General features: G+C 45.1%; 4 protein-coding genes and 1 pseudogene across 5 annotated transcripts; 1 reads left to right on the plus strand and 4 right to left on the minus strand.

Annotated features, from left to right (window-relative positions):
- Positions 1-446: 446 nt before the first annotated feature.
- Positions 447-2916, minus strand: LOC102704476 (purple acid phosphatase 2-like). Its single transcript, XM_006664717.3, has 3 exons — positions 2499-2916; positions 2106-2418; positions 447-1802 (listed from the first exon to the last, which is right to left on the minus strand). Exons 1-3 carry the CDS (start codon positions 2661-2663, stop codon positions 904-906), a joined length of 1377 nt encoding a protein of 458 aa, XP_006664780.2. The 5' UTR covers positions 2664-2916; the 3' UTR covers positions 447-903.
- A 2208-nt stretch (positions 2917-5124) lies between these two features.
- LOC102704763 lies at positions 5125-6402 on the minus strand (annotated as a pseudogene).
- A 3260-nt stretch (positions 6403-9662) lies between these two features.
- LOC102705033 lies at positions 9663-11784 on the plus strand. The gene has a single exon (XM_006664718.3). It carries the CDS (start codon positions 9673-9675, stop codon positions 11437-11439), a length of 1767 nt encoding a protein of 588 aa, XP_006664781.2. The 5' UTR covers positions 9663-9672; the 3' UTR covers positions 11440-11784.
- A 901-nt stretch (positions 11785-12685) lies between these two features.
- Positions 12686-14533, minus strand: LOC102705308. The gene has a single exon (XM_040529766.1). It carries the CDS (start codon positions 14481-14483, stop codon positions 12801-12803), a length of 1683 nt encoding a protein of 560 aa, XP_040385700.1. The 5' UTR covers positions 14484-14533; the 3' UTR covers positions 12686-12800.
- A 7338-nt stretch (positions 14534-21871) lies between these two features.
- LOC102705588 (LRR receptor-like serine/threonine-protein kinase FEI 1) lies at positions 21872-25608 on the minus strand. Of its 2 annotated transcripts, XM_006664719.2 has the most exons (13): positions 25467-25608; positions 25192-25327; positions 25001-25072; positions 24755-24826; positions 24590-24661; positions 24445-24516; positions 24247-24318; positions 23929-24035; positions 23640-23822; positions 23214-23546; positions 22834-23088; positions 22422-22555; positions 21872-22338 (listed from the first exon to the last, which is right to left on the minus strand). In XM_006664719.2, exons 1-13 carry the CDS (start codon positions 25576-25578, stop codon positions 22114-22116), a joined length of 1845 nt encoding a protein of 614 aa, XP_006664782.1. In that variant the 5' UTR covers positions 25579-25608; the 3' UTR covers positions 21872-22113. The 2 variants fall into 2 exon arrangements, with proteins under 2 accessions (XP_006664782.1, XP_040385340.1); XM_040529406.1 differs by lacking the exon at positions 25467-25608 and having other exon boundaries at positions 25203-25254.

Genomic DNA, 25608 nt, shown 5'->3' on the forward strand with positions numbered 1-25608 from the left:
AACGAAGATCACTCCTTAGAGTACATAGTTCTCTGTAATTGAATTGTACATTTCTCTCCATTCATATTCGTTGGACTAGATGGTGTCCCATTCATATGTAAGGTAGCTATGTTTTAGGGAGCGGGAGTACGTAGTAGCCTAGCAGCCTATTGGAATCTCCATCCATTGTAAACTCCCAAACCAACTAAAGAAATAAAGAAATTAATAAACATAATTTGTTAGGTTATTCTGTTTTATTGTGCGGTTTTTAAAAGTATCATGTCATGACATATTTGAGCGGATAAATGAAACAAGTTATCTCGATGCAAAATTTAACTTCACGGTTCATAAACTAACACATCACTTAATTAAAGATTGAATCAAAATGACCGATATGAGTTAGATTAAATATGTGGAGATAAACCGAATGACTCTCGGTGGATGTTTCAATCTTGTTTCATTATAACAGTAACTACGTACATCGGGCTTCATCTCTATGAAATCTAACCGAGTCCAAATCCTCTATAGTACTACTCACTGACATATGAATCTTATATACTATTTGGCCCATATGTCATTCTATAGTGCTGTAGATAATCATATATGAACCTAACCCCCTTTCTCATCATAATTTCTATGCCGCATAATTATTTTTGCTTACGTCCATATCATTTTTGCTTACGTGACATATGTCAAACCCCCATAAAAACTCAAAACAGAGAACGTCCTCCATTCCCACCCATGGCAATTCCCCGGCCCAAATCCAAATGCACTGTTGGGTACTACACACTACATATGTGGACAAAGATACGTAGGAGTATTTATTATTGCACTGTATTACTGTTGAAAGGTAAAAGAAATAAATGGCAAATATATTTATTGATATTGAAGTAGTTGATACTCCTGGTAGCAAAGCAAAGCAAATCACACGTGGTCGTCGTCGGTGGGCATCCAGTAGCGGTTGGTGAACCAGACGGCGTCGGCGACGGCCTTGGCACCGTCGTGGTTGCGGTGCCACGCGTAGTAGGCGTGCGTCCTGTTCTTGATCTCCAGCGTTGCGTGCCCGAAGCTGGCCTCCCGGAACGCCGAGTATGCCGGCTGCGGCGCCGTGAAGTTGTTGGCGATGCCCTCGATGTTGCCGCCGTCGCCGATGGTGATGTACACCGGCGCGTCCCTGTTGGGCGCCGGCGTCGCCTTGCCGTTCACGATGTTGTACTCGATGTTGGAGAAGCGGCGGCTGCGCTCGTACGAGTGGACGTGGCCGGCGAGCACCAGGTCGACCTTGGCGTCCACGAGCCACCGCTCGAACTGCACGCGCATCGTCTCCCCCTCCATGTAGTGGTAGTTGTTGCTGTTGTACCACGGCGAGTGCATGAGCACGATGAGCCACGGCGTCACCTTCCGGTCGACGCGCTTGGTGAGCTCCTGCTGCAGCCACGCCCACTGCGGCGTGTACTTGCCGTAGGCCGAGTAGGAGGCGAGCACGATGACGTGCGCCGACGCGACCTTGACGGAGTACCAGAAGGGCTCCGTGCTGCCGGCGGCGCGGTACGGCGTCGGGTAGCGGTGGACGAAGGGCTTGAAGGGCACCGTCTCCCCCAGCGACGGCTCGAAGTCCAGCTCGTGGTTGCCGGCCGTCCATATCCACGGCTGGTACGCCACGCTCCGCTCCACGAACCGCGCCCAGCTGTCCCACCGCCTGTTGTCGTGGAGAGGGTAGTTGTCGGCGTAGGACAGGTCGCCGAGGAAGAGCACGGCGTCGCCGCCGTTCGCCTCGTAGTGCGCCAGCGTGCTGTTCGAGTCGAACGTCTGCCCGAGGTCACCTGCATTCATTCCAGCTTACTTTCATCCATTCATTTATGCTTCCATTTATGACTACTAAACTGTATATATTAATTCTACGTAGTACTACTCATGTGCACAGAAAATTCGGATTTGATCGTGAGGGTGCAAGTGGCCCATCAATTCCAGCCATGCACAGTACTCTACGTCGTATGAAGCGTGTGTACCAAAAATTGACGAAAATGGCTCTGTTCATGCGCGTAGTCAACACGGCAGAGCCAATCTTGATTGGTACCGCAGGCCAACTTGCAGCGACTTGGGAGTGCAATGCAAAGGGTGGTTACCGATGAGGCCGAACTTGAAGGGGGCGTCGGGGGCGGGCAGCGGAGGGGTGGTGAAGGAGAAGGTGCGGACGGTGTGGCCGAAGCCCATGGCGTAGTAGTACTTGGTGGCGTGGCTCAGCCCCGTGAGGGTGCAGTGGTGGATGAACCCGGAGGTGTAGTTGAAGTAGTCGTACCGGGCGTGCCTGCCCTCCGCCGCCTGCTCCAGCTTCTCCGCCGACCTGCCGTACCTCACCGTGCTGCTGCCCTCCTCGTTGGCCGTCACCCACGACACCGTCATCGCCGTCCCCGTCTGGTCCCCCAGCGTGATGTGCACCTGATCAACGCCACGCCATGTACGATGAGAATGAGATGCTTGGTCGCCGGCGATGCCCGGAGACCGACTAGCTAGCTGACCTGCTGCGGAGCATTGTATCCCGACGGCACGCGGAAGACGTCGGCGTCGAGCGGCATGTCCACCGTGGCCTCCAGCTTGCGCCGGTACTCGCTCGTCACCCCGGCGACGGCGCACGTCGCCAAGGCGAAGAGAAGGGCGAGGCGAGCAGCCACCCCGAACGCCATGCTCCTCTATCACTCTGCTCTGTCTCTGTCTCTGTTTGGACAGAGCAGAGGCCTCTTTATAAACAGAAAAGAGATCAAAGAAGAGATGTGTTGCGTGAATCCATCTATAGGAATGATCTGTGCGTGGGGAATATCCAAGGATTGTGCTTGAGACTTGGATTAGATTAATGGATGGTTTAGTTGAAGACGTACCACCGTGGAGATGCGAACATTAGCAACTCCTAATCTAATAACCAATCGATTTACATTGATTTAAGGACTTAGCTGCAAGTTGACTTTGAAACAACTACTGGTAGTAGTGTTTTCATTCTTCGATTCGCAGCATATAGTACAGGACAAGCAGATCACATCGTATGAATTGAAAAAGAAAAATCACATTCTGGTTTTGTGTGGGCATTAATTGGCTTCTGATTTGTATGGGCGTGCGTGCATGCTGCTGCCTATTTTGACTCACCAATCACCCGGAAAGCTGACAAGGGGGATGGATTGCCAGTCAACCCAAGACTACACAATTGGAATTGTGGTACTTCTGCTACATGCACTCATGCTTCTCGTCGCAGGGGGGTGTCTAGTCAATGAAATAAAAATTTTTAGGTCACATTAGATATTTAATCAGATATTAGAGGAGTTTTTCGGACAAAAATGAAAAATCGAATTTCACAGCTGGCATGAAAACCGCGAGACGAATCTTTTGAGCCTAATTAATCTGTCATTAGCACATATAGGTTACTGTAGCACTTATGGCTAATCATGTACTAATTAGGCTCAAAAGATTCGTCTCACGATTTCTCACATAACTATATAATTAATTTCTTGTTTTATCTACGTGTAATACTCTATTTAGGTGTCCAAAGATTTGATGTGATGTTGTTGGTGAAAATTTTCTGGAACTAAACGGGGCCTTACTGCTGCCCAACGCAACATTTTTTTTTTTGTCGATCTTGGCTACACCCACAGCACAGCATACAGTGTGTGAATATCTAGTTAGCCGTCTTTTATACGGAAACGATGATGAAATGTGAACAGGCTATCATATATATACATTGCAGATGAGATTCAGAATTAACCAATCTATATTTGGGGATTTAAGATATGTTAAGAATTAACCAATCTATAACATTCAGACCTCTTCAACACAACCAAAAACAACAATAATAGCTCTTTGATTCTTTAGTAGAATTCAGTATGATGCGCATGCATACCGCAATCTAGTAGTGGTATTGAAAAAAAGCTAGCTAGGAGATCGCATTTTCACAACTTGTGCCAGTATGATTGCACAGATTCATGCGGCCACTTTTCGGTCGATTTGGCCGCCACTTGCCCACAATTTTGCCCCAAAATGATTGGCTGATACATCGTTTATGTGCTACACTGACTCTACCTTTTTAGGCCCTACTCCTGTTTATTTATTTATTTTTTTGTGTAAAAACCGTTACTACCAGTAACGTAACTGACACCATCATTCACAGGGTTGACTCGACTCGAGCTGAAAATACCACCTTTGCTCTTCCCCTTTCTGAAATCTGAACAAGCTTACTCACCACCCATTCATCTTCACTTTTCTGAAATCTGAATAATGAGCAGGCCAGCTCCTTTTTCCTTCACTTATTATATAATCATCTACTACTAGCTAGGATAGGAGCCATAACATTTGGCAGTGGCAATGGCAGGTCGCATGTCAAGCTCACTGGCTATCGGCGTCGACGACGGGCAAGCTTTGACTCGACTAAACAAAAGCAGAGATTTGCATAGGAGCTTGTAATCAATATATATATAATAAAAAGTTCATGGCCTGCTTGACCTGGTGGTGTCATGAGGCGTTCACATGATGCACGAAGAGGAGAAAGAGACGGCCGATGACCTCTCGATGGCCACTAGCTTCATTGCTAGCTAACCTTTCTTCGTTCATCAATAATGTCAGTTCAGTGCTGAATTGCCTGTGTCGATTCTGCCTTGCTAGAGTGTGCGACCAACCGTTTTGGCTGAAGCACACAGGATATATTCCATCGACACTCATGTCTCTCCAAGATTAGAAACGAATCACAAGATCGTTTTTTTTATTTTCCTACTTTTTTGTTGAGCTATCCATCTGTAAGACTGCAACCACACGTTCATTTCAACTCGGTTCATCTGCTTGTACGGAAATTCCCAGTCCATTGTTATAAATTAATTTGTAGCGTCAAAGATGTTGGCATCTTGAAAGCTAACTGGCGTGTTCTTTTCAGCTGATAAAAAGCAGCTAGCGATGGAGAAAGAAATTAACAGCTCGCAGTGGCAGTGGTCGATTTATAAGTGGTGGCTATACATGTGAGTCGAGTAGGCCGAAAAGATTAATTGATCTTTTGTTCTTTCAGTCCAAGGCTGGATTATATTCCGCACGACAATGATGGATGGATGCATCCGTCACTGTTTGCGAGATTGCAGCACATACAGAATCGAATCTGATTAGTAAAACTGGCAGATATATTGATTTCAGCAGAAGATGATTGGCCTGCACACTGCAGATGTATACATTCAGAGACCATATATCCTGTCTCTTTATTCAGAAAACAACAGCAGCAAGAAGAAGAAGAAATCAAACTGTCTAGCTCGTTGATTGGTACACAACATGCGATTGATTGACATGGTTGAAATCGTGCATGCGGAGCTAGATTATTGACATCACATGTACGTGTAGTACACCTCTAGGCCGGCATGAAGTGTGCGGCGACAAGGACGACGACGAAGAGTTTGTAGTAAGTAATGGCGTGGGAATCACTGGCGCTTGATGAGGGTGGAGTCGTCGTGGTTGGGCATGTGGAAGCGGTTGGTGAACCAGACGGCCGGTGTCGCCGGCGACCTTGGCGCCGTCGTCGTTGCGGTACCAGGCGTAGTAGGCGTGCGTCCGGTTCTTGATGTCCTCCCGGAACGCCGAGTAGGCCGGCTGCGGGTACGTCGGCGAGGCCCTCGATGTTGCCGCCGTCGCCGATGGTGAGGTAGACGGGAGCGCGGCGGTCGCTCACCGGCGTGCACAGCCCGTCGGTGATGTTGTACCTGATATGTTAATTGGAGACGCGGAATGAAGCTGCGCTCGTAGGCGTGGACGTGGCCGGAGAAGACGAGGTCCACCCTGGCGTCGACGGCCAACTTCTCGAACTGGACACGCGCGCATGGACTCCCCCTCCATGTAGTGGAAGTTGTTGCTGTTGTACCATACACGGCGAGTGCGACGCCAAGATGAGGCACGGCGTCTCGCTCCAGTTGAGACGTGCACCAGCTCCGCCTCCAGCCATTTCCACTGCGGCGTGTACTTGGCGAACGCCGAGTAGGCGGACAGCACGATGATGTGCGCCGACGCCGGCTTAATTCACCGAGTACCAGAATGGCTCCGACGAGTCGCTGGCGAGGTACGTACGGCGTCGGGTAGCGGTGGGTGAAGGGCTTCGTCTCGCCCGCCCAGCTCCGGCGCGTAGTCGATCTCGTGGTTGCCGGTGACCCAGATCCATGGCGACGCTGCGCTCGGAGAAGCGGCCCCAGGTGTCCCAGCGGTTGTTGTCGTGGAAAGGGTACGTGCTTGTCGGCGTAGGAGAGGTCGCCCATGACGAAGAGGGTGAGGGTGGCGTTGGAGTCGGAGGTCTGGCCGCGGCGGAAGGGCGCGTCGGGGCCCGGCCGTGGCGGCGTCGTGAACCAAAACGTGCGCACCGAACCCCACGCCGTAGTAGTACGTCTTCACGCCATGCTGCACGTACCCCCAAACCATTTATCCTTCAACTAACAAATGCTGCATGCAAAATATATTTCATACCTACTATTATCGTTTCAAACAATATATTTCATGTTATTTCTTCCATATTTAAATGCATATTAAAAACATAAATATTTCTTCCTGTGCAATTTAATATATGATATCGTTAACTTTTTAGAAAACCTGGACTAGGCATGGAAATGGTCCACCCAAAAGTCCTATACTAGAACCCAACAATTTGAGAAAAAAAAGATAGAGATTATGCCTGACTTGACCCCTAAGGTTTATTGGGCTAGGTGGGGGCTTTAATTTGTAAGCTGATGTCCCCGACAGTAAACCCTCTTCGCTTTATAAAAAAACAGGGCTACATAGCCTTTTCCCTTAAAAAAATAATCATAGACTGCAAGGCCTATATATTAATATATAATAGTACACTGTACTTTGTTTATCCACTATGGTGGGCCTCTCTTTGGGCTGGGCTTATGTAATTGGCCCATCCAGCTTCGACTACAACATGTTAGGGCCCGTCGTCCCATTTATTTTCTGCCAACGGATTAAGAATTTTCTCCCTGACAATAGCAAAGCAAAGCTGACTTCAGATTTCTTGTTTATGCTGCAAATAAAGTGCTCTTTTAGATAAAGTTGAGTGGTGTATGCTTACTCGTACGTGTACAATTTCTCACCATTATTTGATAGATAATGCTTTCGTGTCTACAAGATTGCATGCGTGTGAACCCCTCTTCACTCATTCTACCCAACCAATCGGTTAAGTTATCATTGACAGTGGCCGCATTTTGTTTTATTTTCGTCTAATGATGGACATGGTCGCCTAAAGCTTACATTCTTTTGATTCCCAGTGTATTGTAGCCACTGAAAACACCCTTTTCCTTTTCAAATATTGGCTTCAAGCTGTTATAGAACTAAATTCCCAAAATCACCATCGGTAGCGAAACAAGAAAGCACACGATATAACGTTCATTCTGGGCGCTATCGGTGTTGTATGTAGGAATTTTATCGTCGGTGGTCCAAGTATTTTAATCGTCACTAATATAATATACAATATATATTATATAAATATAAAATTGATCAAATTGCATTTCACACGTACTAATAAATAATATTTTACTTTTATTTCTATTTCTATTATATATATATGCATAGGCTTAAGTTGGGATTTTTTTTGGCTAGTCCTACGACCACCGGGTCTACCATGTATATTTGCTCCTAAACGCTACTCCATGATCCAACATAATTACATCGTATCTGGGTGTCAACACCCCTCGACTTGCAATGTCACAAATAGTCATTCCTTCATCTATGTTAAGTCGTCATACGATTACAACGGATCACTTGTTTATTTAAGGGAGAGTCTAATGCATATCTATTAAAACTTCAAGTCATAACTTGTGACCGACCTTACGTACATATCTGACACAACACTCTAAGACAAGTCACCACTTAACACACTCTTCTTCTTTTTTTTTTGGTTAGAAACATAAATATTTTTTTTTCAAGTTATAGCTCATGGCTCCTCTGGAATGTATGACTGAAAAAGCAAGTGAACAAAAACAAAACATGATTTTGATATAAATATAAATATAAAACAGAGAATTACCAAACATGGGAACGATTGTTTGAATAGTCTGCAGGTAAAACAAATGAAATCTTTAGATATATAAATAGATTCAATGGAAATTTTCTAAAAGGTTGAAGATGTGGGTAACTTCGCTCCAAAATCTAATTGCGTGAGCTGCTCCTTAGGAACTTCGTAGGATATGCAAAACTCCAATCCTTTATTTCAAAGAGACTTTATAGGAAATATTTTTATAGGATTTGCATTCTATAAAATTACTCAACAAATCCTTTGATTAAAAGAGTGCCTAAACTTCCACAAAGTACCACCACGTGCTTAACATTTTTAAAATGTTTTCTGAATTAATGAAGTACTGACTAGCATTGCCAAAGTCAAGAAAAACTGTCAACTAGTTGCTGCTTTTCTGCTCCTACACTCCTACCAGGCTACCAGCTTGGACAAGTTGGTTCCATACTAGGCTTTGCTTCGTAGGATATTTTCTCTTAGGCCCTGTTTAGTTCCTAAAATTTTTTTTCTAAAAACATTACATCGAATCTTTGGACATCTAAATAAAGCATTAAATATATATGAACATTAAAACTAATTACACAGTTATGAGAAAAATCGTGAGACAAATCTTTTGAGCCTAATTAGAACGTGATTAGCCATAAGTGCTACAGTAACCAACATGTGCTAATGACGGATTAATTAGACTCAAAAGATTCGTCTCGCGGTTCCCAGGCGGAATCTGAAATTTGTTTTGTAATTAGACTGCATTTAATACTTCAAATATGTGTTTAAAAACTTGATGTGATGTTTTTGCAAAAAAATTTTGCAAACTAAACAGGCCTTTTAGTTTTTGCAAACTAAAAATTTTGCAAAAAATTTTTTGGAAGAACTGTCACGTCAAATGTTTGACCGAATATCGGAAGGGGTTTCGGACACGAATGAAAAACCAAATTTCACGGCTAGCCTACAAACCGCGAGATGAATCTTTTGAGCCTAATTAATCCGTCATTAGTATATGTTGGTTACTGTAGCACTTATGGCTAATCATAGGCTAATTAGGTTCAAAAGATTCGTCTTAAGATTTCTTCCGTAACTGTGCAATTAGTTTTTTGGTTCATCTATGTTTAATGCTTTATTTAGGTGTCAAAAAATTCGATGTGATGTTTTTGAAAAAAAAAATTGAACTAAACAAGGACTTAGTTTTGGCATAATCTAAAATGTCAATGCCCATGATTGACAAAAGTGTCGAATTCTGATTCCCGGAATTGGAGCAGAATAAGACCGGTGAGTTTTCTGCATTTTTGCAGAGTGGCAACGGGCAAGACAGACAGAAGAGTTGCATATGCTTATCCATCATAAAAATCATATTTTGGGAAGTGTGGATTTGGATAGGATCATCAGACTTTGGCTCAAGCTGAGCAAAGGTCAATGTCTTCCCCATTTGACGGCCAAACCTTAATTGTCAAAATTATGAGAAAGTCTGAAACCGTGTACTCGTCAATCAGTGAAGTGGACTGGAGTGAGTCACATGTCATGCATCTTCTTCAACCGATCAAGCAATGAAGTGTGCAATGCGAGCTCACCAACCATACCATACCATAGTAACTAGGTACTAGTAGGATAGGAGTACCCAGCTGATTCTGACCTCACTTGCTCAATCCAACGCGCTGTAAAGATCCCAAGAAAGCTAGGAGGCGGCGGCGATGGCGGGTGCGGCGGCGGCGGCCTTCGCGGCGCAGGTGCTGCGGGGGCGGTGGTTCATGGCGTATGGATCTTTCCTCATCATGTCGGCGGCCGGGGCCACCTACATCTTCGCCATCTACTCCAAGGACATCAAGTCCACGCTCGGCTACACTCAGGAGCAGCTCAACACCGTCGGCTTCTTCAAGGACGTCGGCGCCAACATCGGCATCCACGCCGGCCTCATCGCCGAGGTCACGCCGCCATGGTTCGTCCTCGCCATCGGCGCAGCCATGAATCTCGGGGGATACCTCATGCTCTACCTCTCGGTCACCGGCCGCGTCGGGGCGAATACGCCTCTTTGGCTTGTCTGCCTCTACATCGCCGTCGGCGCCAACTCTCAGGCGTTCGCCAACACCGGCGCGCTCGTCACCTGCGTCAAGAACTTCCCGGAGAGCCGCGGCGTCATGCTCGGCTTGCTCAAGGGATTCGTCGGCCTCAGCGGCGCCATCTTCACGCAGCTCTACCTCTCCTTCTACGGCGGCGGCGGCGGCAACACCAAGCCGCTCATCCTGCTCGTTGGCTGGCTCCCGGCCGCCATCTCCCTCGCATTCCTCGGCACCATCCGGATCATACGCACCCCGCGCTCGCCAACGGCGGCGCGCCGCGAGTACCGCGCGTTCTGCGGCTTCCTCTACGTGTCGCTCGCGCTCGCCGCCTACCTCCTGGTGGTCATCGTCCTCCAGAAGCGGTTCAAGTTCACCCGCGCCGAGTACGCCATCAGCGCCGCCGTCGTGTTCGCGGCTCTCCTCGCCCCCTTCGCCATTGTCCTGCGCGAGGAGGCTGCGCTGTTCAGGAAGACGCCCGAAGAGGAGACAGACACGCCGGCGCTGTCCGTGGTGACCGCGGCCACGAAACCATCTCCCGCGGCCGTCGAGTCGCCAGCGACGCCGATGGAAAGGGTGCTCCGCGCGCTGAGGCCGCCGCCGCGCGGCGAGGACTACACGATCGTACAGGCGCTGGTGAGCGTGGACATGCTGCTGCTGTTCACGGCGACGGTGTTCGGCGTGGGCGGGACGCTGACGGCGATCGACAACATGGGCCAGATCGGCGAGTCGCTGGGCTACCCGCAGCGCAGCATCGCCACCTTCGTGTCGCTCATCAGCATCTGGAACTACCTCGGCCGCGTGTCCGCCGGCTTCGCGTCGGACGCGCTCCTGTCGCGGTACGGCATCTCGCGGCCGCTGCTGGTCGCCGGCGTGCTGGTCCTCACCGTGCCGGGGCACCTCCTGGTGGCGTTCGGCGTGCCGGGGTCGCTGTACGCGGCGTCGGTGCTGATCGGGTTCTGCTTCGGGGCGGCGTACCCGATGATCCTGGCCATCATCTCGGAGGTGTTCGGGCTCAAGTACTACTCGACGCTGTACAACGTCGGCAACCTGGCGTGCCCCGTGGGGTCGTACATCCTCAACGTCCGCGTCGCTGGCCGCATGTACGACCGGGAGGCGAGGCGGCAGGGAGCCGTGGCCGTGGCGGCGGGGAAGAAGGAGCTGACGTGCATCGGGGTGAGGTGCTACAAAGACTCGTTCTTGGTCATCACGGCGGTGACGGTGGCCGCCGCGGTGGTGATGGCGGCGCTCGCGTGGCGGACCCGGAAGTTCTACGCGGGGGACATCTACGCGCGGTTCAGGGAGGACGCAGCTGCAGGTGTCGATGGCAACGGCAATGGCAGGGTCGCCGGAGAAGAACATAAGGTGGTGGAATCGAAGGAGGAGAAGGCGACGACCAGCTGAGTTGCAATCGCATAACCACGAGATATATGTCAGATAGACGACCAAAAAATGACTCCTTTTTTATTTTCTGTTTTAGAAATGCTTTACAGTAGTACTACACAACATTGCATTTCTCCTCTCTTTTTTCTTTTTTGAAGTTTTTGGTTCACAAGTTGAATAGTGTATGAATCTTGGATGAATCCAAATGATTATAGGCTGGCAAATTCGTCGTTTGCATGCAAAAGGATATGCATGTGGAAGTTGTATACAACTCGCTGTCAATTGACCGTAGTATAGTATAGTACCTCGTGCACTTGTGCTCATGCTGTACAACTAGCACATACCAACTTGAATTGAAATTTTCAACTTGAGCTAAAAGAAGTGAAGGGAACTTGGGAATCTTGAGTGAGCTCGCTCCATTTTAATAACATCACACCATTTAGTGCCAAATGGAGAACATATATACTTTTACCTCCATCTTCCCTTGAAACGAAATAATATAAAAAACATAATATTTCGATAGAATTGTAAAATACACGAAAATATATAAAATGCTAATTGAATATATGGAAGAAAAAGAAGAACCTGGTAAGTAACATAAACTCAAAGGAAATTTTACGAAATGTTGAACATTTTACTAATTTTCCTATAAAATCTATATATTGAGCCATACCTTAGAAATTTTATAGGTTTCAGAGAACTCTGATACTTTGTTTGAGAGGACTATTAGAAAAGGCTCCTAAGTTTGAATCCTAGAAAACACCTCTCACAAATCGTTTGATTCAAAGGAGGTCTTAAAAATGCCTCTGTAGTCCGAAGATAATTTTTTAGGGAAAGAAAGATGAATTGACTTGAAATATGGCATTGTCGATTGAATCGTTGGGAGATTTACTGTTGTAGAATTGTGACAACTACTATACCATTCCCTTATTTTACCCTTACCGGTGTTCATTTGACTTTTTAGGAAAAAACCAACCGATATATTTATAAACAAAAAATAATTTACGAATTAAACTTTTATAAATGTATTCTTAGTTATTAAAAGTCAAGTTTAAAAAATAAACTACGATGAATAAACTCTAAAATTAACTCTAAATTTAAGGTTAAAATTTAAATTTTGACTTATAAGCATAAGCAAAAACCAATAAATGAGGGCGTTAGAAAGTTGCAGTTTTTTAATTGTAAAGTTAAATTTTGGGACTCAAAGTTCCACAAAATTAACTCGCCAAACTTAAAGTCCACTTCTTGAGTTTGTCATTTCCTCTAAAACCATATTTGTACTTGAATTTGAACTAGATTAATGAATTTATGTCGGTAAAGAGGAGGCACTCAGGTGTGTAAATATTTATGGACACAAGATTATTACTATTCCATAGGTGTTTTCATGGAGCGCCATTGCCGGTCGCTCCAAGCGGAGTCTTCTCTCCCTCCTTGAACTTGGCGTAGATGTCTCCCGCGTAGAACACCCGCGTCCTCCACGCCAGCGCCGCCGACACCGCCGCCGCGGCCACCGTCACCGCCGTCATGACCAAGAACGACTCCTTGTAACACCTCACGCCAATGCAAGTCAACGCCTTCCCCGCCGCCGTGGCCACGGCGTGCCCACCACCCTGCCGCGCCGCCTCCCGATCGTACATGCGGCCGGCGACGCGGACGTTGAGGATGTACGACCCAACGGGGCTCGCCGTGCCGCAGAAATTGTAGAGCGTCGAGTAGTACTTGAGGCCGAACAGCTCCGACACGCTCGCCAGGATCAGCGGCTGCGCGGCGCCGAAGCAGAACCCGACCAGCACCGACGCCGCGTACAGCGACCCCGGCACGCCGAACGCGATCAGGAGGTGCCCCGGCACGGTGAGCAGGAGCACGACGGCCAGGATGAGCGGCCGCGGGATGCGGTGCCGCGCGAGGAGCGCCTCCGACGCGAAGCCGGAGGCCACGCGGCCGAGGTAGTTCCAGATGCTGATGAGCGACACGAAGGTGGCGATGCTGCGCTGCGGGTATCCCAGCGACTCGCCGATCTGGCCCATGTTGTCGATCGCCGTCAGCGTCCCGCCCACGCCGAACACCGTCGCCGTGAACAGCAGCAGCATGTCCACGCTCACCAGCGCCTGCAAGATCGTGTAGTCCTCGCCGCGCGGCGGCGGCCTCAGTGCTCGTAGAATCCTCGCCGTCGTCGTCGCAGGTTTCTGGGAAGCAGGCGAAGACTCTGGCGCCAGCTTTGCGGGCGCGGTCACCACGGACAGCGCCGGACCATCGGGTTCGGCCTCAGGCGTCTTCTTGATCTTGAACAGAGCAGCCTCCTCGCGCAGTACAATTGCGATGGGGACGAGCAGCATGGCGAACACGATGCCGGCGCTGAGGCCGTACTCGGCGTGGGTGAAGTGGAGCCTCTTCTGGAGGATGATGGCGACCATGAGGTAGGCGGCGAGCGCAAGCGACACGTACAAGAAACCACAAAACGCGCGGTACTCGCGGAGCTGCGCCGTTGGCGAGCGTGGTGTGCGTATGATTCTTATCGTGACGAGGAATACCACGGAGACGGCGGCTGGCAGCCAGCCGACGAGAAGGATGAGCGGCCTGGTGTCGCCGCCGCCGCCGCCGCCACCGTAGAAGGCGAGGTAGAGCTGCGTGAAGATGGCGCCGCTGAGGCCGACGAATCCCTTGAGCAAGCCGAGCACGACGCCGCGGCTCTCCGGGAAGTTCTTGACGCAGGTGACGAGCGCGCCGGTGTTGGCGAAGGCCTGCGAGTTGGCGCCGACGGCGATGTAGAGGCAGACGAGCCAGAGCGGGGTCTTGGCCGTGACGCGGCCGGTGACGGAGAGATAGAGCATGAGGTATCCCCCAAGGTTCATGGAGGCGCCGATGGCGAGGACGAGCCATGTCGGGGTGACCTCGGCGACGAGGCCGGCGTGGATGCCGACGTTGGCGCCGACGTCCTTGAAGAAGCCGACGGTGTTGAGCTGCTCCTGAGTGTAGCCGAGCGTGGACTTGATGTCCTTGGAGTAGATGGCGAAGATATAGGTGGCACCCGCGGCCGACATGATGAGGAAGGAGCCGTACGCCATGAACCAGCGGCCGCGTACGACCTGCGCCGCGAACACGAAGGCTACCCTCGCCATGGCTGCGCCCTCTCGCTTGCTTGGACCTTGGAGACTGGGCTCCCAATATTTGTTTTTACAGAAGGGCCAAATGCGTAGGAAATATAATACTCCTATCCTATGCACCACTGTTCATGTGATTGCCGAATTATATAGGAGTATCATTTTTTTTTGGGAAATTCATTTAGTCACTCGTAAAAATGTTATTTCTCGTTTAAATTCGTCGTACAAAACTTTGAGAAAATGATAGAATCGATGAACTTGTTGTATAAACTTAATTATAAAACCAAATTTAAGTTCTACAAGTTGTAACACGAGTAATACATATGACATGTACTAGTCGTAATGCAGTTTGTTGTTTTTTCATCACTTTCTTGCATAAGCAAAATTTAAACTTTCATTTTTATGAAATGATGTACGATGACTTAATGTATTAAACAATGTGAAAATTAGAATCCAATGATATTTTAGCAAAATAGGGAGAAACTGCATGCGCCACTTTAAAACGTGTTTTTTTATAGTGTTACAGCGTCACTCCACAGCACTCTTGGAGCAATGAGGAGTGTGGCATAGAGCGGCGGTGACAACCAGCAGGGATGGAGCCTTGGTGTGTGCCTAAGTTGGTGGAGATAACATGAAGCACTGACATATTGAGGTGGTTGGTGGTGGTACGATAGTGTAACTCCGATAACAACAAGTGTCATGTTTGCAAATCTCTCTGATACACTAGGGGCATCAGGATGTGCAGTAGTGGCGCATGGACAAGGATGACAATGATAGAGGCAGCAATTGATGATGGTATCAGTGCCCTACGACCACCTAGTTTAGCATTGTACTAGGCATATAGACGAGCATGTAGATGCCACGAGGGTCCAGGGTGGAGTCGAGGAATGGTAATGGTCACGATAGTGGTTGGTCGGCTCGTCAACATGCTAGGAATGGTTGCAAGTGAAAGCAACGACTATAAGGATGTGGGCTTGGTGATGGTGTGGTTTGGCGTTGCACTAGGAGAAAAGGTAAACACCCCAATGAACCATGGGTTAGAAAGATGATGTGCTCGCAAGCGGCGTTACGTGAGGTACTACTAAGTTACCATTCGGTCTGATTCGAGGACACTTGTGACGTCAATGGGCTTGCGAGATGGAGATGTGTGGTGATGGGCTTTACGTACTAGAGCTACCACCTTGCCCATTACTCTCCATCGAGCAACGATAGAGATCACTGCTTGGAAAGAAGATGGCAGTGAAGAGTTGGAAGGATGCGGAAGCGATGACAATTAAGTTTGGAGGTCGGGGTTAGAAGAAGGTTGAAACTTAGTCTTATATCCTTTCTTTCTATGTTTCTTTTATATTTGTTGGTATTGACATTTAGAGTATAAGAACTCCTTTATCTTTGGTTGTGTTTATCCTTCTTAAATATACAAGTCAGATTAATGAAGAATCCATTATATAAAAAGATAAAGTTAAGAAACAATTGAAACAGGATCACCCTTATAGCAGAGGAGTTTCATAGTTTTTCAAGTTAAGCTTGGAAGATGAGGTATAGGCTCTTTTGGGAAGCTTTTGGGAATTAGCGGTAGTTACAATTTCTATTAGAAATCTACGGCTCCCCCATATAGTCAAGATTTTTTTACTAAGACTCGTGTTTAGGTGGATGAGAGAATAGAGAAAAAGAAAAAAGCATGGGACATTTAACATTTTGTCGTTCTTACAAGCGAGTGGTAACTGATATGTCGCTCTTCTCTCATGTAGTGTTGTCAAAGGGATTAAAACTACACGGTAAAAAGTGGCAAAATGTTAAATCTCACAAAAAAGCTACATATTACAACCAACTACAACATGAACTTCAATAAGCTATCTTAAAGAGAGAGGTAAGCCATGTATTAGTAGGGTATACACCTAAAGAAACCCATTGTATAGGTTGGGTATTATATCAATTATGAAATATGTGTTAATTTTTAGAGCTATTATTGCTATGACAAACAAGTTACTTCGTTTGAAGAAAAGCGTGTCATTTTTATTAGAAAAGAGAGTTGCCTTAGCAGTTCAGTTTGGTTTATAATCCCGTATACAGACTGCCGAAGAGTGTAAAAGTCTAAAACTTGGAGCTGAGTTAGTTCAAAAGTATGGGTAGGCAGTAGGCCACATTTGCAGTTCTTCAAAGGTCAGTTCGAAAGTGCTCCTACCACAATGGAAGTAGTAAACAATTACAGCACGCGCGTGAGAGATGATGGATAAAAAGGATGTAATTGAAAGGAAAGTATGCTACGATAGTAAGATCGAGTAGCTTTCTATCACTTTTAGCACCTTATCCTATTAAATTATATTATTATTCAGATGATCATCTAAAATAGATTCTCACTTTTATCAGTTATCATTCATACGGAGCACTCTATATATTTTTATTAATATTTTTTAACTATGTCCTCTCGTAATATTCTTGCTTACTTCACCTGACATTGGGTCCTGACATAGAGGGGAAAGAATAGTGTTCTTGTTTACTTCTCCTGACATTGGGTTTTGAGATAGAGTAGAAAGAGATAAATATTTTTTTTAATATAGACGATACTCTACTTTTAGAGGATTTGATAAAGTATTTGTTGAAAATGCTCCTAGTAAAACAGAAAATGCATGCTACGATCCAAGGTCAAAGCAGAGCAAAATCCCACCCAAGTCCTCGCCATTTTGCTTCTGCTTTTGCGTATAAAGAAAATTTTCAATTTTCAATTTATAATTGATTTTGGGGTATTTTATCATTGTTTATTTTTTTATATTTATTTTCATATCATTAAAAACTCATATATAAAAATTTTATTCCCAAATTATTTTTTATTTGTAGATATACCTTTAGCTTTTTTTACATAAAAAAAATAATCACCCAATCATAACTACTAGAGGAGTGTTAGCTAGTAGACTAAATTCTGATCTACTATTCTGCCATAAAAAACATTCTTTATTTCTGTGTTGAGTGTTTGGTAATCCGTCTTATTTAAAAATTTTATTTAAAAATTAAAAAAATTATAAAGTATTATTTATGTTTTAACATCTAATAACAATAGCAATATTGATCATAAAAAATTAAATAAGATGAAGAGTGAAACGTTCTATCTAAAAAACTTAAAAGTTGACTTATTTTAGGATTGTTAAAGATGCTTAGAAAATTACTAGGACTATACTTATCTATGAGTGATTGATTTACAATTGTTCTTGTGATTTGGCACCATTGGCCTCCTCTTTTCACTTTTAGTTATGCTTATAAGCTAAAATTTAATTTTCAACCTCAAATTTAGAGTTGATTTTGATTTTTTTATTATAGTTTATTTTTCATCATTTGCTTTTAGATCGTAAATAACACGTATATAAAAATTTTATTTTTTTGCAAACATATTGGTTGGTCTTTTCTACACAAAAACCATGTTCTTTGCCCATGTTCTACACAAAAACCAAATTCCCTCATTTTCTGGTCAATCCACTTTTCAAGTTTCTATAACTAATAATAATTAATTATATATATACTCCCTTCATATCATAGTATAGCTATTTTTTCTGTCCCGTAATATAAGGTGTGTATGCAAGTATAACTAGCACATGTATTTTCTCTAAATTTAATTTATTTTAAATTCTTTACCATCATAACGTTCAACTACATTACATGCATACATACACGCACCTATGTAATCTAAACGAGGAGATGGTTATAACTCTTTCTTGTTCTATGTGTTAGTACTAGTTATGTCTTAAGAGTATTAATTTGTTACTACTTTCTCCGTCCTAAAATAAGATCATTTTTTAATTTTTTGATATAATGTTTCGACTCTTTGTCTTATTTGAAACTTTTTTGCAGTTAATGTTTTTTCTTACTACTTTATGCGTGACTAATTTTTTTAAGTTTTTTATAAATTTTCTAAATAAGATGAATAGTCAAACGTTGGACACGGAAAAAGGAAAAATGAAGTTATTACGTTTTCATGTCTGTTACTTATCCCACAAAAGATACTTAGGCTAGCTAGCTTAAAAATCTGTGTTATGAACAGGAGGACTAGCCGCTTGGTCAATATATGAGTGAATTATTAAAAGTGCATAAAGGGAGCCGATTAGTTTGGTCTTGATGCACGTGGTACCCTAGATTGGGCTTTTTGGCTTCGTGCGCCATAATTAATCCAGGCAGCACTGTAGCGTTGTGGTGTCGAACAAAGTGTAAGTATGACAGATTAATGCCAATCATTGTCACTACAGAGAGAAAATTGCATATCTATCCCCGCTTACTACTGGTTTCACAAAAATACCACAGTTAAGATGGACTACTTTAAACTGCTATAGCTAACTGATGCCAATATGTTGGAATGTCAATTTAGCCTATTTTGCAGTCTGAGAATTTATTTTTTGATTTATCAGGTTATTTGGGACAAATATACCCCTGGCATCAATTGGAAGAGAGCAAGAAGAGAAAGAAGACAACTCACGGTGGAGAAAAAACTAGGGTTTGGAGAGGAGAAGTCGACGGCGACCGCCACCCAGCGCCATCCTGCGCCCTCCCCGCCGGCGGCCGCCCACCCCGCCGGCGTCTGCCACCCGTGTCGAATCCTCCCTCCCCGCGGCCTTCCCCACGCCCTCCTCTGCCTCCTGCGCCCCTCACCGCGCCACCCTCGGCCGGCCGGCCGACTTCGCACGGCCTCCCCGCCGGCGGCCGGCACGCCAAGTCGTCCCCTCCCGGCCGTGGTCCTCCGCCCCTCCCCGCGCCCTCCTTTGCCGCCTCGGCCTTGACACAGTCTCGTGCTGAAATTGCTGCAATTTTTAGATGAAGCAGACCATTTTTTCCTGGAATTTTGTAGATGCAGTACGCATCTATTTCTTGGTTGATGCATCCGGCCGTTTTTTCTCCACCGTGAGTTCTGTTCGTTCTCTTCTTGCTCTCTTCCAATTCATGCCAGGGGCATATTTGTCCTAAATAACCTGACAAATCAAAAAATGAATTCTCAGATTGCATAATAGACCAAATTGGCATTCCAACATATTGGCATCAGTTAGCTGTGGTATTTTAAAGTAGCCCATCTAAGCTGTGGTATTTTTGCGAAACCAACAGTTAGCTGTGATACATATGCAATTTTCTCCACTACGGAGCTAAATCAATTCAAACTTCAACCCGGGGAGTTAACCACTGACTGAGTGACTGTTTGGATCCTCGACTTTTTTTTAAGTTCCTTGTTACATCGGATGTCTGGACGTCAATTAGGAGTATTAAATATAGACTGATAACAAAACTAATTACATAAATAAATGCTATTTAATTAGACAAATTTTTAAGCCTAATTAAGTCACGATTGGCAAATGTTTACTGTAGCATCACATTTGCTAATCATAGACTAATTAGGCTCAATAGATTTGTCTCGCGAAATAGTTCAGAGTATGAGGTGAGTTTAATTAATAGTTTATAAGCCAAAATTTTGAATTTTCATCCTTAAATTCGGGGTTGATTTTGGAGCTTTCCATTGAAATACATTTTCTACTCTTGCCCTTTAGATCTCTAAAAATATATATATATATAATTTTTATTCTTTTTTTTACGAATATGTCGTTTGGCAGTCGTCCCCATTGTCCCTCACAATCGATCATTGCCCATAGTTGCTAATCAAACATAATACATACTTGGTAAAAAAAACACAATATATATTGACTATATTGTTTGTCTTGTTTGTTAGTTATTGTTATTGATATATCTGTTCAAATTTCCAACTTTGTACTAGTGTATAGCTTCTGCTCCTTCGTTCTTTCTTGTAGATTGTGGACAGCAGCTTCCAACATCCCCAACTCACTTTCATGGGAATTTACCACTGAAAGCACATTACTACAATTACTACAACACTCAATTTCATTTGTTGCAAACCATGAGGAAAGAAAGAGAACCATGGCTGAGTTCTTTTTAACATAGTATTTCTTAGTTTTTGCACTAACACTTTTGAGCTACTAACGATACTTTTTGTAAAATAATTTATATATAGAAGTTCATTATCTCATATTTCTAAAATATATTTTTAACTTTTGTAGTATTTAATTATATCATCTATATCATCAAATAATTATTAAATTTAAATAATGTTTTATTTTTCATGAATTATCTCGCTGCAGAACACAGCCAATAATGCTTCCATTGACAAGCATATATGGTGGTCCAGTCCTTGTTCATTCACGCATGTCTCATGCCTTTGTTCAGATTGTGGGTCCATCCTGGCCAAAATCTACAGTTAACTCTGCCTGCCTGACTGCTCACATCACAACATACTACTGTATATATATATAAACTTTTTTCCCAGTTTACCGGCCTGTCAAACTGCAACAGCCATGGACATGTGGGCCAGCCCAACACTTTAACTATGCTCTCCGTGGAATATTACTACATGTACTCCTCTGCTTACTAACCTTTGCATGCATGTGTTGTGTTTTGCACTTTTGCTCCTAGCGTCTGGAAGCATTTGTCACTCAGCACAGCCTTTTTTTTTAGGGCTGCTGTACAAAGCATGATTGAAACCCGGACGAATGAAAAACATACAGATAAACACATAAATTTAACTAAAATGTAGGTGTAAAACCGACTATACACATAAAAAAAGGGATAATAGACTAAATGGGCCGATCTTTGTGCATTGAGCCATTGCTTAGGAATCCTATTCCGTTCCTACAAAATTTCTTCACAAATTCTTTGATTCAAAGAGGGTTGGAATGACCATGCACATTTTTATTTTCCCTCTCTTTTTTTTCCCTATAGCGTCCATCCGTGGGATTTCACATTGATCTGATTCTGAAAGATTGGATTTTGCATGCTTGATCTTGGTCCTTGAGAACCACTTAGTTTTTTTTAAAAAAAAAATCTTAGAACTACTCTGCTAGGCTAGAACATTGACAGTGTTCAGATCTCTAACATTGAGCTATATATTGTAGTCTAGTCTATTTGGTGTGGAAGCTTTCAAAAGGAATGGAGATTTTGATGAGGGGCTCACTTCTCAAGTGCCATGCGTGGAAGAATGGAAACGTGCACCACCCCACTAGTTCTTCTAGGCAGGCATATGCATGCCTTCTCCCTCCGTTTTTTTTTTTTCTCATCTTCTTCCTGGAGCATTGTGCTTCTCTCTCCGTCCTTGCTTGACTGTGAATCTTGTTTGCTTGCAGCTGATAATTAGAGGAGAGCCACATCTACCAAGATTGGATGGCCATGCGAGCCTGGAATATTTGGAGCTACTCACCCAGATGCTGTACAAAATACTCGACTGAGGATCCTCAGGTCATCAACGGACTAATTTAGTACTGTCCGTGATTTTTTGTTGTTCCAAAGTAGTACTAGTTGATACTAGCATTCTCTCTGTGGTTTGGTTCAAATGGACTTGCTGAGGCCAGAGACAGAGATAAATGAGAAAAGATGAACACAAGGTCTCACTATGTACAGACCACAGTGATTTGGTTCTGCCCCAAGAACCATCTGGGCAGAAATGAAGATGTGAAGCTGCACTTGTCCAGCCACACTCCTACACGGTTCATCATCATGTATCTACAAAATTGTTGCTTTGTCACTGCAATCATGAGTAGCAACCATTATAACTACTCACTCAGAGTTCCAGGTGCTGCTCGTAGTAGAGCTCACTCATGCAAGGTGACAGGATTTCCTCCTCCAGCATCTTCAGGACAGCGCTCATCGATGGACGCTGCCCTGGATCTGCATCGGTGCACATCGCAGCAATGTCAAGGATTGCTTCAACTGCTTCGACTTCGACGTCGCCACAATTTTCATCGATGATCTCCTCCAGCCGATGCTCCCCTGTTAGTGTGTTCAGCTGCAGAAGAAAGTTGGCGATTCAGATTACTTTGTCACTAGCAAGATGTCATAAAAGAGGGAATAGTTATAGCAAATGCCTACCCAGCCAACAATGTTCAGTCCCTTCTTGAGGAAGCATGCATCTGTAGGCCTCTTTCCAGTCACCAGCTCGAGCAAAAGCACTCCAAAGCTATAAACATCAGATTTTTCGGTAGCATGGCCATTTTGCAGGTATTCTGTCCATAAAAAGTGAAAAATCGACAATGTCATTCTCGATGGAAGGTGCTTAACACAGATATAAACAGGCAACATTGGTGTTCTCATGAAAAAAAAACATGATTTATCTAGATTTTATCTCCATTAGCTTGACTAATCTACTAATATGTTCATAAGCTCTTAATATGTTCATCTGTACAATACAAAACGGGTATCTGCAGAATAGTAATTGTGCAGGGCATTGTATGATATTTTGTTTTGTTCGAAAGCATCACCAGGTCGAATAGAGAACAAGTACCTGGTGCTAGGTATCCAAAAGTACCAGCCACAACAGTGGTAACGTGGGCATCATTATCTACCAGCAGCCTTGCAAGGCCAAAATCCGATACTCGGGGTTCCAAGCTTCTGTCCAGAAGGATGTTGCTGGCTTTGATGTCCCTGTGGACAATCCCGGGTGAGCAATCATGGTGCAAATACGCCAGCCCTCGAGCAGAACCCAGGGCAATCTTCATTCGAGCATTCCAGTTCAATGGCTGCTCATCCTGAGCATCTCCTGAAATTAGGAACACAGCATGCTTAAGCAATTGGTACTAAAAGAAGGTTTTGCACAACTGCTATAGCTCCAACCATGATCATGCGACAGTATGCTACGAGATGCAAGCAAGACAATAGGATTACCGTGAAGATAACAATCCAGACTGCCCAGCTCCAAGAAATCATATATGAGTAGCTTGGCCGTGGGAAGGCGGCAGTATCCTCGCAGATTAACAAGGTTAATATGCCTAATGCTGCCGAGAATCTCAAGCTCCTTCTCAAAGGTCCTATCGCGCCCTTCACGGTTGAGGTCAATCCTCTTGACAGCAAATGCTGTGCCGTCATCCATCACCATCTTGTACACAGTACCAAAACCACCACAACCAACCACATCCTCTTCATCAAGCAGCTCCAGCCTTCTGATAATCTCACCTGATGAGTATGGAAGGTTCCACTGGTACGTCACAAGCTTTGCACCTAAGTCAGGACACCACAGACAAAATTTTAGTTTTCATTAAGTGAGCCCAGACAAAATGTAATGGGTGATAGCAGCTGCGTCGATTTTATTACCATCTGGGATAGTTTGCTTGTCCATTTTAACATAGCTTCCACCAATGCTCTTCTTCCTGGACAGGAGACATATCCAGAGGAAGCCTAGTACCGCGATCAATGCAAGAGCCATGGTTGACATTGAGCCGATCACAATGCCATTCAGGAAATGCGATGTTTTGTTATTGTTGATTGGCGAAACACCTGTTTGCAATAGAGAGATGACACCATCGGTTAGTCACACACATTACACCACATTTGGAGAAAATTGCTCCAACATATTAAGAAGGCCTTGAAACGGAAGACTTACCAGCCGAGGAGAGGGGATCAGAATGTGGCAACACTGCAGGAAACCCAAGGGTTCCGCGGCAAGCCTTCTGGATGGACAGTCCACAAAGCTCCAAATTTCCAACGAACCTGTAATTGCCATTGAGTCATCAGGTGAAGAAATGCACCATGGCACTGGCATTCAATACAGGTTGTGCTCTAGCACTAGCAGGAATGCACCGTAATTTTTTTTTTCCATATTTGCAAGTTTCAACAGCTATCCTCCCATTCACATATCATAAAGAGCAATGGCACATTAAAGAAAGTGGAAAGGAAGATGGGGCCAAATCTAAAAGCTTACGAGCTGCTTTTGAAGGTTCCAAGGACACCAACATTTGGGATCTCTCCAGAAAAGAAATTAGTGGATAGGTTCCTTGAAACACAAAGGAGCATATGTAATTTCAGAGATCAGTGCCAGCAATTGTTCTTATGATGTTAGCAATGCCAAGAAGATGGCACAAAGAAGAAAAATAAATGCACATGACATGGATAAACTCACAGAAAACGAAGGTGAGTAAGGCTTCCGATGGACGCCGGTATTGTGCCTCTCAACAAGTTGCTCGACAGGTCCCTGCAGATGGCACGTATTAGATAAAGAACAAGAAGGCAATCAAATCAGGACAGTTTGGTAAGAAAGAACCTACAAGATTGTGAGGTGAATGAGGTCGCCAATCTCTGAAGGGATGCCTCCTTGCAGGTAGTTGGCTCTGAGGTAACTGCACGCACAGTCAAAAAAAAACACCCACATCTTAGGTCGACAAAATGAGGAGAAAACAGATAACAGGTGGGGATGATAGCAGCATACATACATTGCTCTAAGCTCGGTGCAGTTCTTGATCTCTGCAGGGATTGGGCCATGCAGGCTGTTCTGGTGCAACGCTCTGATGAACAAACCGGCCGGGGGTTCAAAAATGAGAGAGGGGCAGGAGGTGCAGATAGAGCACGCATCCAGTAAAATTTTTTTTTTTTTTTAAAAAAAGAGGAAACTTTAGAGAATGTGTGGAGAGAAAGAGAGAGAGAGGACTCCGAGGAGTGGTGAAGAGAAAAAATCTTACATCCTCTGCAGCTTATCGAGCCTCCCGATGCTAGGTGAAATGATGCCCCCAAGCTGCATGTAAGGGAGATTTCTGGCAGAAAAGAAGAGACTGGTTATTGAGGTGCAAGGAAAGAACACATCGAGAGGGGATTGCATAGAACATGTTTGTTGCTTGAGAGAAGCAAAAGGGAAAATATGAGGAGCGGTCACATGGATTGGACCCTGAGGTCGGGGAAGGAGCAGGAGATGCCCTCCCAGCCGCAGGGGTTTGGGTCGGAGGGCTTCCAGCTCGTCAGGCGCTGGCTGCTGCCATTGAAGGCCAGCTTGAGGTCGAGCAATGCCTGGCCTGCGCGCAAGCCCACCCCCACATTTACTTGGTTACATTATGTACACTGGGATGTGCAGGAACCAGAGCCATCATCCATCCATGGATGCAGACGCAGCCATGGATATGCAGATGCAGCAAAGAGAGAGAGAGAGAGTACCGTCCGGGGTGAGGGCCATGGAGGTGGAGCAGAGCATCGAGGCGGCGGCGAGGAGGAGGAGGGCGGCGACCACCTTCCGAGGAATCCCATGGCCGCTCATCTTGCTGTCCATGGTTGGCTCTCTGTCTGTGCAGTGAGAACG

Source organism: Oryza brachyantha, chromosome 12, assembly GCF_000231095.2.
Source record: "Oryza brachyantha chromosome 12, ObraRS2, whole genome shotgun sequence".
Classification (NCBI taxonomy): Eukaryota; Viridiplantae; Streptophyta; class Magnoliopsida; order Poales; family Poaceae; genus Oryza; species Oryza brachyantha.

Excerpts from the sequence above, each read along its gene's own strand:
- LOC102704476 (XM_006664717.3), bottom strand. The coding sequence starts at position 2,663 with ATGGCGTTCGGGGTGGCTGCTCGCCTCGCCCTTCTCTTCGCCTTGGCG. Across the intron at positions 2,419-2,498 it reads GATACAATGCTCCGCAGCAG|GTGCACATCACGCTGGGGGA; the intron begins GTCAGCTAGCTA and ends GGCGTTGATCAG. Across the intron at positions 1,803-2,105 it reads CTTCAAGTTCGGCCTCATCG|GTGACCTCGGGCAGACGTTC; the intron begins GTAACCACCCTT and ends GAATGAATGCAG.
- LOC102705033 (XM_006664718.3), top strand. The coding sequence starts at position 9,673 with ATGGCGGGTGCGGCGGCGGCGGCCTTCGCGGCGCAGGTGCTGCGGGGG.
- LOC102705308 (XM_040529766.1), bottom strand. The coding sequence starts at position 14,483 with ATGGCGTACGGCTCCTTCCTCATCATGTCGGCCGCGGGTGCCACCTAT.
- LOC102705588 (XM_006664719.2), bottom strand. The coding sequence starts at position 25,578 with ATGGACAGCAAGATGAGCGGCCATGGGATTCCTCGGAAGGTGGTCGCC. Across the intron at positions 25,328-25,466 it reads CATGGCCCTCACCCCGGACG|GCCAGGCATTGCTCGACCTC; the intron begins GTACTCTCTCTC and ends GCTTGCGCGCAG. Across the intron at positions 24,036-24,246 it reads GGAACCTTCAAAAGCAGCTC|GTTCGTTGGAAATTTGGAGC; the intron begins GTAAGCTTTTAG and ends TGGCAATTACAG.